Here is a 12,372-nt window from a genome sequence, read left to right on the forward strand (position 1 = left end):
ATTCTCAAGTTCAGCGAAGACTGCTAAAATCTCCCCCTCTCATCATTAGCGGACACTCCTCTCGTGTTCAGCGGTATTTTGCTAGCTACAACCGTAAGAATGGATGGTTAGACAGTTGTTGACGAGAATGTGAAGGACATGATAGAAGAACAGAAAAGCCGAGGAAAATGAGGAGAATGAGCAAAGAATGGAACACCACAAGGTTAGCCAACCACTCATCAGCTGATTGAGATACAAACATGCAAACACCGAATGTGATTTCAATCTTGGACCAAATCGGCAGTTTTAACTGGAAAATATTTTAATATTTTCATCACTATATACGTTTCCACGCCTAATTATATGAAGTCCAGTCACAAATTTGTGTTTAATTTAATTACTAAAAGAAAATCAGAAATCAGAGTGAAAATTTGCTAAAGTCAGGCGAAGTGTTTAGCCTCCAGCTTGATAACTTGTCTCATTCTAGCCACAGAGCTAGCTCCAGCCTCATCTCCAGCACATAACATGTCTCCCAAATAACAAAACTCTTCCACACACTCAAGAGACTCACCAGCAATCCTTTCACACCTCCCCAACACACTGCACACATGAAATCAGCATTATCTCACAGTCTACCTCTAATACCACTACATTTCTTTTGCACTCACTTCTCACAGACACTGCACAAGATGGAATTACTTCCCATGTCCTTGTGGCAAATCGCACATGGCCACTCTCCCTCTTCTTTGACAGCACTACCACCAGCCCTAGATACCATCACTTTTGTTTAATTTGCATTTACTCTTATGCACTTGTGCCCCTTACCATCTCTCCTCTTCCTAAATCTTTCCTCTGCCTCCCGTTTGTTCTCTGGAATCAACACCAGATCACCAGCACCAAACATCTCCCACAGGAGTCCATTTCTGAAGTCACCTGCATCTTGCCTAATGCCCTAGTAATATATTAAATATTTTCCCTTATTGTGCTCTTGTCATAATTTTCCCAGATTTCTCTTAATCTAACCATGCTTCTGTGTATTTCAATTACTTACCATAACAGTATATATGTATTTAGTAGGTCTAAGATTGTTCTAAAAGGGAAAATTTGAGCTTGCACTTGGGGTGCGGATTAATTCCGTTGGTTCTATGTACTCATTGTCACGCAAATCTGTTATCACACATTTTGTTCTGTACCAATTATGCACAATAACCAAGGTGTGTGTGTGTGTGTGTGTGTGTGTGTGTGTGTGTGTGTGTGTGTGTGTGTGTGTGTGTGTGATCATCATCTAATCCTGTGCTGCCCCATGAGAAGCATAGGAGCCCTGGGCTAGGCAAGTTGGTCCTGACATTTACAATGAGAGTGACCAACCTCACTCATCCCTGAGTGGCATTACGTGAGCTGTAAACCCCAACCACCTGTTGGATATAAACCTGCACAGGCTCAATCCAGCTGGAGCGCCTTAATTACCCACTAATCCACCAGGCGCCATAATCTGGTTACATGGTTACCACCCAGTGTAGTAAATGGTTTCCTGGTGTAAACCATTTGGCTTGTCACTCAGTGTTGAGTCACCCATAGACAGAAGGAAGAGGAGAGAAAGAAGGAAAGAAAGACAGAAGAGGAAGGAAGGAAAGCAGGAAGCAAGAGAGGAATGAAGTCACCTGAGAGCAACACTAAATCCAGTGAGTGGATGGTGAGTGCCCCCTCCCCCACACACGCATCATCATCATCATCATCATCATCCAGTCCTGTGTTGCCCCATGAGGAGCGTAAGTGCCAGGGGTAGGCAAGTTGATCCTGACATTTAAGATTAAAGTGACCAGGCTCACTCATCCCTGAGTGGAATTATGTGAGCAATAAACCCCAACCACTCCTTGGATATAAACCTGCCCAGGCTCATTCCAAATGAAGTACCTTAATTACCCACTAAACCACCAGGCACCATAATTTGGTTACCTCCCAGCACTGTCAATGGTTTCCTGGTGTACAGGAAACAATTTGGCTTGTCACTAATGTAGAGTCACCCACAGACAGAAGGAACAGGAAAGAGTGAAGGAAAGAAAGACAGAAGAGAAAGGATGGAAAGAAGGAAGGAAGAGAGGAAAGGGCAGTCACCCAAAAACAGCACTACAGCGAGTGAGTGGATGGTGAGTGCCCCCATCCTTTTTTGCCCTTTGCCCCATCAGGAACACAGGAACCTTGTTTTAAGCTTTTCAGTCTTAACATAATTTTAACCCTTTAGCCACGGGGCGTCACTTTCGTGATGCTCGGGCGCAATGGATCATACCGCGGGCGTCACTTTTGTGATTCTGTGTTATTTTGAATTAACCCGGGCTTTCAAGTGGTGGCTTGTATCATCTATCAGTACTGCCAATGTCCAACACTAGTCAGCACTCCAAATCTCATCTGTAATCCCATCCATTGTTGACATTTTAGCCATTTTCCCCCGTTCCTGACTCCCCTCCCTACCTCCCCTCCATTACCCTGTCCTCTCACCTCCCTGGCCACGCTGTGCTAAGCAAATCTCCCCCAGATTTTTCCACAGATTTCATCCATTGAAATAAGCCCTATGCCCTATACTTATACAAAATAATATATACCAAAAAAAAATAAGGTAAGTGATAGTGGTATACACCAGGAATTGGCTAATTATCACCTGACAAAACCTCACATGCATTCATTCGCTACATTACCACGGTAATTTCCCCTTTGAATTATGCCTTGTAATCTATTTCTGTATATATCAGAAAGGAAGGGAGAAGCCTAAGTGACATTTACATTTACCTGGAACTACCTATTTCTTTATGTATTGCCGAGATTTTCTTCCAATAATTTATTAGCATGTAAGTTAGCAGCTGTCAGCCCCATTGTCACTGTCAACCCTTGCCTTCTCAGATAAGCCGCGGCATTTAGTTCCTTGTCCTCCTCTGTGGTCAAAGCATGTCGCACTTTCGCCCCGCCATTTCTGCCGCTTCTGCGCCCATTGCAAAGGGCCCCGTGACCTCTACACCCAGAAAAACTCGTGGGGGAAGCAGGAAAGGACTAAGTGACTCTGCAGTGGAACGTGAACTAGCCGAATTATCAATGGTGATGATGGATAATGATTTTGACCCTTCGGGGGATTCGTGTGATGAGCCGGGTGAGGAAATCGTGCCAGAAACTACTAGTACGAGTGCTTCAGTGTCCCAAGTTATCCCTAGCTCCAAGGGAAAGGAGCCGTTAGTGCAGCAAGGGAGGGAATTTGGGAAGGGAGTGAAAAAGCGGCGGGTTAGCCCCGGAACAATGGCCCCGCGTGACCCAGCCCGGCATGAGTCCCGAGTTGATTCACCTCCCCATTCCCCAAGCCCCACTTCACTCATTTCTTCCTCTTCTTCTGCTGAATTATCTCCGGAGTCTTCGTCGTCAGAGTCACCACCAGCATCAACAGTAAAGGCAGGCCGCAGAGGAAGAGGTAAATCCCTGACCCGTAAAAGTAGAGTTGCTAGTAGAGTAAGGGCTGCTAGTGCTGTACAGCAACCCAGTGTCAGTGCGAGTGACCTTGAACCTGATAAATCTGCCTCACAGCCACCCTCCACCCTCACCCACCCTACACCGCCACGACAGGGAATCCTGGACGCCTTCGCATGGACGGAAGGGTCCGATTTTGTCCCTGAACATCTCGATTTTGATGAGAGTTCCTCAGGAGTACAGCCTGCCTTCACTCTTGACGATAATGCTGAGTGTGTGGACTTCCTTTTGGCCTTCCTCGATGACGAAGTCATGCAGCACATATGTGATGAGACCAACAGGTATGAATCACAATGTGCTGCAAGTGGTACAGGTGCAGCCAAGATGCAACAGTGGTCCATGCTGGGAGTGCAGGAGCTGTATGTGTTCTTCGCCCTCATGCTTCTCATGCCACACTCAAAGAAGCAGGAGTTGGAAGAATACTGGTCCATGGACCCCTTACTACCCTCACCCACCTTCAATAAGTACATGGCCAGAGATCGCTTCCGGAACATCATGGGAAACCTGCACTTTGCCGACAACGATGTACCTTCCCAAACCGACCCACTCTGGAAGATCCGGGAGATTCTGGGCAGAATGAAGGATAAGTTTATGACATTCTTTCACCCCTTTCAGAAGGCTGTCATTGACGAATCCTTGGTTTTCTTCAGAGGACGTCTTAGGTTTGTGCAATACATTCCAGGCAAACGCCATCGCTTTGGAATCAAGTTCTTTGTACTGTGCGACTGTAAGATGGGGTACATCCTTGACATCATCATTTATTCAGCCAGCACTGTCGATCTGGATAAAACACCCCCCCTTGGCTTCTCAGGCTGTGTAGTGAAAGTGCTCCTTGAAAGGTATTTTGGTGGGAATCATGTGCTGTATACAGACAACTATTATACAGCACCGAAACTTGCCAAATACCTTTCAGAGCACGGCATCGGCTCCTGCGGCACTGTCAAGAGTAATCGTGCCCACTTCCCTAAATTCCCAGAGGCAGGAACCTCACAGCTAGGAGACGTGCACCTACGCAAGTCTGAGAAGATGCTGGCAATAAGGTGGCATGACAAGAGGGTCGTGCACATGCTCACCACCGCACATAAGGGGGAAATGAGAGACAGTGGGAAGGTCAACCGTAGGACAGGCGAACCTGTGAGGAAACCTGATGCTGTGTTAGACTACAATATCAACATGCGGCTGGTGGACAAGTCCGACATGATGATTGGAGAGATTGACTGCCTCAGGAAGAATACTAGCTGGTACAGGAAAGTTTTTCTGCATCTCATAGACATGACGATGCTGAACGCCTTCATCCTGTACAAGATGAAGGTCAAGCCACCCAAGTCCTTCTCCCTGAGGTTGTTCGCCAGGACTTGTGTTCAGCAGCTGCTGGAAAGATATGGTAGGGTGACAGCAGCAACTCCAAGGCACCATCCAGCAACACTTCCCGACAGACTTGAGCAGAGGGCGTACATGGATCAGCACAGACTGGTGCAAATGCCTGCCACAGGCAAGAGGAAGGCTGCGATCCACAGGTGCCAGGTGTGTGCACATACCACCCAACGCACACCTGAGCACAAACGCACCTCTTGGCAGTGCGCTGAGTGCCAGGTTCCCCTCTGTGTTACCTGCTTCTTTGATTACCACAGCCAGATGCAGTTCTAAAAGTGCAAGTGGGAAAGGAAAATAATGTGCAAATAATGTGTAAATAGCAAGTGAAAGCAATGGATGTACAGTACATATGACTGAACAGTGTAATATAGTTTTATGTTACTGAAAGTGACAGTGAATAACATAGTGTAAGTAAAATAGAAGTGTAAATATTGAAAATACAATAGAAAATGTAAATAGAAATGTAAGTAATTAGTAATATAAGAATATGAGTACAAATACTTGATGTTATAACAGTGAAAGTGAATCCGTGGCTCTCTACGTATTTTACTGAATGAAAAATTGAATGACTTCAGTAACAATAAACTAATACTACTGAAGGAAACTTATGGATAAAGACTCCAGATATATATAAGTGTTATATAGTAACAGAAATATAAAGTGTGAGGGGTTTTATGAATAATAAATGACAGAATACCAACAGCAAACTAGCGCAAGTGGGAAGGTCATATGCGCTCGTAATTTTCATTGCTTTCACAGTGGATTTTTTTTGGAGTATGGATCCCAAACTACTTGATAATCATACAGTAGTGTTTATAGTGTTAATATCTGGCTGTGGTAATCATATTACGGGTTGTCGGGAAGTGTAAAGTGGAGACTTCGTTACCCAACTTCAGAGGTCTCCACTAGTCCTACAGTAATCGACGAAGGCTCAACAAACATCCCAGGAGAAAGCTGAAGGTATGTGCCATATGCATATGTAATTTTAATATTCTAGGACTAATAACTGATTTTTGGCAAATATTTTTTGAGAGTCTGTCGGAGCCCGAATAACCCTGCGGGACATGCAAAACATTGGGAAACATGCCCGTAGTGTAAGGGTTAAGGTGATGTATTCAACCTCACTCACCCCTCAGTGGCATTCTGTGAGTAATAAACCTCAACCACCACCCAGATGTAAACCTTTACAGGCCTCATCCAGCTGGATTGCCTTAACCCACTAGATCACAAGGCATCATCTGCTCATATGGTTACCATCCAATGTAATAAATGGCTGATTGGGTTACACAAAACTATATGGCTTGTCATTCAGTGTAAAGTCATCAGAAGGAAGCTATACACTGAGCGAGTGGATGGTGGACCAATTACTTTAAGTGCATGAACACTATCATCCTAACCATATATCCAACATATACAATAATGGAGTAGGGAAACCTCTTTATGGACAAAATTTGAGGAAAACAAAAGTCCCAGTCATCATCTCCATTTCTCCTATAGACTACTGTACAAGCTACATGGTTGCTTGCAATGCAAACGGTGGGGGACAAAAATCATTTCAAAAGCTCACAGACAGATGGATTCTAGACCCTTTTAGCCACCTTTCCAATACCAATGAAATACATGGGATGTATTCTTTCTCCTGAGACTCCAGAAAGTTATACTGGTATCATTAATCAAAACATACTCCATATGGATATGCATACAGTACAAATTACTATCCTTTAACCAACATGATCCCTAATTTGGCCTGTGCCTAGTCCAAGTTTACCACACTATGACATTTTACCACTAATAATACTGTGATATGACAATTACTAGACATAAAAACAAAACTATAAGTACTGACCTGCAGAGTGGTAGGATGTGATGTGGAGACCCCTGGCCATGAACACTGCAGCAAATTTGACAGGGTTGACCACAGCAGCTCCTCAGACACCTCACTTGTGCTTACACTCTGGTATCAAAAACACACATACACATAATACCATTATTATCTCATACAAATGTTAGTTTAACACAGAATACACCTAAATTGTGATTTATCTGATTATAAAATTCACTGATTATTCAGTAAAAAACATGTGACAATGATATACTCAAAACAAGAACATTCTCCAATATATTATCATTATGCCAGGAATCAAATCCGGGACTCTCAGGTGAGTGCCTGGCAGCAATCCACTATGCCACAACCAGGTAAAAGTTATCTCACATTGTTACAATTTTGTAACCAATATCCCTTGGCACCCAACCCTGTGGGCCTGAAGAGGGTGAGATAGCTCCCTGGCACTCAGGCAAGTAGATGCTTTTAATCTATCTCATGCACTTATGGCATCAGAATGAATAGTGAAACCTGTACTTTGTACAAGAAAAATAATCCAGTATGCAGCACTGTATTACCACTATGCCGGGAATCGAACCTCGGACTCTCAGGTGAGCGCCTGGCAGCAATCCATTATGCCACGACCAGGTAAAAGTTATCTCACATTGTCACAATCATGTAACCACCATCCCTGCACCCCCACTGTGGGCCTGAAGAGAATGAGATAACCTTCTGGCACTCGGGCAAGTAGATGCTTTTAATTTATCCCAAGCACTTATGGCCATGTGGCCAGGTGGTTTGGCCATGTGGAGAGGATGGAGGGTGAAAGACTGACGAAGAGAGTGTATATGAGTAAGGTGGAGGGTGGAAGAGGGAGGGGGAGACCGAGGATGAGATGGAGGGATGGGGTGGAGAGGTATATGAGAGAGGGGGGTGTGAGTTGGGAGCAGGGCAGTGAAATGGCGGGGGACAGGGCGACTTGGAGGCGATTTGTTTGTGGCCACCCCAAACGGGATTGAGGCGTCTGGCAATAGATAGATAGATAGATAGACTTATGGCAAGTCAGAATGAAGAGAGAAACCTGTACTTTACACAAGAAAAACCATCCAATATGTTACTGTTATGCCGGGAATTGAACCCGGGACTCTCAGGTGAGAGCCAGGTAGCTATCCACTATGTCACAACCATGTAAAAGTTATCTCACATTGTCACAATCTTGTAACCAATGTCCCTCTGTCCCCACTGATTAACCCGTGGATTGTGAGACACAGCTTGGGCTGGGCAGCGTCACACTGTGAGCCGCAGCTCAGGCTGTGCTGGCCGTGCATCACCGTAAACTCGACCCCTATGTAAACTTGCACACGGTGCTACACAAAGAAGAAGAGAAAGAGACATTTTTTCTTTTAACCAGACGATGCCCTGGATGTTTATCTTCAAGTTTATAATAACCAAAAACTAAAAAAAAAGAACTTTTTTCCTTCGTTTTTTGAGCACCATGGGATGGGATAAAAAAAGGGACTTGCACAATCTACAGGTTAAAAGCATCTACTTGCCCGAGTACCAGGGGTTTATCTCACCCTCTTCAGGCTCACTTGCTCTCCCCTGAGAGTCCCAGGTTTGATTCCCGGCATAATGGTAGTATGCTGGATGATTTTTCCTGTGTAAAGTACAGGTTTCTCTCTTCACAAGAACACTCCTCGCTGCTCATCAGTGGGATGCTCATACTGTAAAACACTAATTTACTGGACTAACAGTGGCAAAACTCTATCCATTTCTGCTGACTCACAGTTGTTTGCAAACTAATACCCCCCCTCCACCTATCTAAAAGATCACAATTTATCACTCAAATATCTTTCACTAACATACAGGGAATCAAAATAAAAATCCAAGCAAAAGACAACAAAGACATCATTTGCTTAGTTTATAAAGGCTCCAACATGCATGCAAGCATCGGCCTTGCTCACCTAATGGCGACTCTCTGTGTACTGTTATTATTATTACTGTGTTATTAATGCTATTATTATTATTATTATTATTATTGGTAGGCGGGGGCGCTCACCATCCACTCACTCGATGTTGAGCTGCTTTGAGTGTCTGCCCCTTCCACTATCCCATCCTTCCTCTTCTGTCTTCTTACTTCATTCTTTCCTCTATCTTCTGCCTATGGGTGACTTTACACTCCCTCTTACATCTTTCTTTCCGCTTCCTTCTGCCTATGGGCGACTCCTCACTGAGTGACAAGCTAAACAGTTTCCTGTACACTAGGAAACCATTTACTACGCTGAGTGGTAACCATATAACCAAATTATGGCGCCTAGTGGTTTAGTGCGTAATAAGGTTGCTCCAATCAGACTGAGCCTGTGTAGGTTAATATCCAAGGGGCAGTTGGGGTTCATTGCTCACGTAATACCACTCAGGGATGAAAGGCTAGTCACTCTCATCTTAAATGTCGGACCAACTTCCCTGGCCCCAGGTTCCTACGCTCCTTTATGAGACGACATAGGATAGGATGATAGGTATACGGATTATTATTATTATTTTTTAGTTAGGAATAATAAAGCAGTGTGTGGTGTGGCAAGAGTAACAACAAAGAAGCAAGGTATAGCATGGTGGGATGAAGAGGTTAAGAGAGCAGTGCAAGAAAAGAGGAGGAAGTGGCTAGAGTGGTTACAGGACAGGGGTTCAATTAAAATAAGAACTGAATATATTGAGAGCAAAATGAATGAAAAGACACTTGAGAAGAAGAAAAAGAAGGTAAATGATGACCTGGGAAGGAAAATGAATGCAACCTACTCTGAAAATAGGAAGCTGTTCCGGAAAGTGGTGCAGAAATGAAGAAGCGACAGCGGAAAGAAATGTGAAGGTATGAAGGACATAGATGGTACAGTACAGTACTAATCCTTGGAGATGAAGTAAAGACCAGATGGAAAAAATATTTTGAAAGTCTGATGAATGGGAACAGAGACAGCAGAGCAACTGTAAACATTACTGGTTTTGGGGATGTGCAGAGAGGGAATGCAATGCCAGGAAACATGACACTCGCACAGGTGAAGGGTGCTGTGAAGTGGATGAAAAATGGGAAGGCAGCGGGAGTTGATGAGGCGTATGCAGAAATGATATAAGTATACTGGAGAGAGAGAAGAATGATTTCCTTGTTTGAGATATGTAAGAAGGCATGGATAAGTGAAACTGCCAGCACATTGGAAATAGGTGGTGATTGTACTGTGTACAAAAATAAAGGTGAGTGAAGTGAGTGCAAGAACTATAGTGGCATAAGTTTAGTGAGTGTGGTAGGAAAGGTATATGGAAGAATTACTATAGAGAAAGTAAGAGAGATATTAGATGTTCTAGTGAGTGATGAACAGGGTGGCTTTAGGAGTAGCAGAGGATGTGTAGATCAAATATTTGCAGTAAGAAAGATAGTGGAGAAGGCTTGTCAGAAGGACTATAAGGTGTTTATGGCATTCATGGATCTGGAGAAAGCATAAGACAAAGTAGACAGAGGAGGATTGTGGAAGGTTTTGCACATGTACGATGTAGATGGTAAGCAGCTGGGTGCATTCAAGAGTTTTCATGATGGTAATGGGGCATGTATAAGGGTAAATGGGCATCTAAGTGAATGGTTCACGACCAGTGTGGGTGTACGACAAGGTTGTGAGATGTTCCCATGGTTGTTAGTGGAGAGTTGTGCTGATGTCTGTGAGCATCGTGCATTGAGAGTACATGCAGAAAAGAGAGAGAAAGTGACTCCCAGTGTGAAGTTACACTGAATGGAGAGAGATTGGAATTTCTGAGAGAGATTGGAATTTCTGAGAGAGTTCAGATACCTGGAGAAAGTAATAGAAAGAGAGGAAAATGTGCAAAAGAAGTCAAACGAAGAGTGACACATGGAAGGAAAGTAGCTGGTGCAATGAAGGCCTTGATAGGAAACAGAGGCTTGAGTGTTGCAGCTGCACAAGGCTTACATTTAGGAGTGTTAGTGCCAACTTCAACATATGGATGTGAGACTATGGTGTGGCATGAAAATGAAAAGTCAAGAGTGAGAGCAATGGAGATGGGACTGCTGAGGAATGTATGTGGAGTACAGAGAGTGGATAGGATACGTAATAATGTGATTTGTAAAAAATGTGGCATGAGGAAGTCTGTGGACACCAGAATTGAAGAGAGTGTACTGAGATGACACAGTAAAGTGGAGAGAATGGATAATAGAGTGGTGAAAAGGGCATATCTGAGCGAATCTGAAGAGGGGAGGAGGCAAAGTAGGCCAAGGACAAGGTGAAGGGATATAGTGGATGAGTGTGTGAGGAAGAGTGGTGTGGAAGTCGATGAGGCTAAGGAACTGACAAGAGATCGAGCTGGCTGGATGAATGTTGTGAGAAGTGCATGGTCAGGGATTTGGCACCCCTTTTTAATGTAACAGTGTCCAGTTTGACTCTGTTGGATACATTTGTGTGAAGCTACAGAACGTGGTGAATGTTTTTGGTGTATCAGATTGTGCCAGGATTCTGGGGGCTTGAATGGTGAGTGAATGGAAGCATGGCCCATTGGACTGGGCAAACTTGAGCTGTCTGGATGTTGCTACTCACCCTGCTATAGGGTGGAAAAGGAGGTCCGGATGTTGATTGATGATGATGATGATGATGATGATTCATATCAACATCATCTAATCCTGTGCTGCCCCATGAGGAGTGTAGGAGTCCAGGGCTAGGCAAATTGGTCCTGACATTTATAATGAAAGTGACAAGACTCACTCATCACTTGGTGGAATTACATGAGCAATAAACCCCAACCACCCCTTGGATACAAACCTGAACAGGCTCAATCCGTTTGGAGTGCCTTAATTACCCACTTAATCATCAGGTGCCATAATTTGGTTATATGGTTACCACCCAATGTGGTTAATGGTTTCCTGGTGTACAGGAAAGCATTTGGCTTGTCACTCAGTGCAGTCACATATACAGTAGCCAGAAAAATGAGGAAAGAATGAAGAAAAAGAAAGACAAAGGAAGGAGTGTAGAGTCACCCGTACTCATTTCTATTATTATTCTCTATCTATCTATTGCCAGACGCCTCAATCCCGTTTAGGGTGGCCACAAACAAATTGCCTCCAAGTCACCCTGTCCTCCACCATTTCACTGCCCTGCTCCCAACTCACACCCCCCTCTCTCATATACCTCTCCACCCCATCCCTCCACCTCATCCTCGGCCTCCCCCTCCCTCTTCCCCCCTCCACCTCACTCACATACACTCTCTTCGTCAGTCTTTCACCCTCCATCCTCTCCACATGGCCAAACCACCTCAGTGTGTTCCTCATAACGCTTCCTATCACATCCACATCCACACCACAACGCTCCTTTATATCCTCATTCGTCAGCCTGTCTCTCCATGTGACTCCACAGGCTCCTCTTAAATAACTCATTTCCACTTCTCTCACTCTTGACTTGTGTCCTTCCAACAACGTCCAAGCTTCACTTCCGTACGTTAGAGTTGGTATCACAATACTGTCATGTAGTAACTTTTTCACTTCCATGCTTACTTCCCTGTTTCTTATCACTGCTTTCAAAGAACCAGCAACCTTTCTTCCCTGCTGTACCCCTTCAAGCACTTCACCCTCCAAACCTCCATCCTTACTCATCACACTACCCAAGTACTTAAACGTACTCACATTTTCCAATTCCTCACCATCCAAC

The 12,372-nt window shown here is 44.2% G+C and overlaps 1 protein-coding gene across 1 annotated transcript in view; it reads right to left on the reverse strand.

Moving 5' to 3' along the window:
- Ube4B (Ubiquitination factor E4B) overlaps positions 1-12,372 on the reverse strand; it is a 645,009-nt gene that overhangs the window by 562,833 nt on the left and 69,804 nt on the right. The window contains exon 5 of the mRNA XM_080266571.1: positions 6,707-6,814. Coding sequence (XP_080122697.1) covers positions 6,707-6,814 — 108 coding nt within the window. The remainder of the gene's footprint in view (positions 1-6,706; positions 6,815-12,372) is intronic.

The sequence above is a fragment of the Coenobita brevimanus genome, chromosome 21 (assembly GCF_032717465.1).
Source record: "Coenobita brevimanus isolate Jiangsu-jjx chromosome 21, ASM3271746v2, whole genome shotgun sequence".
NCBI classification, from domain to species: domain Eukaryota; kingdom Metazoa; phylum Arthropoda; class Malacostraca; order Decapoda; family Coenobitidae; genus Coenobita; species Coenobita brevimanus.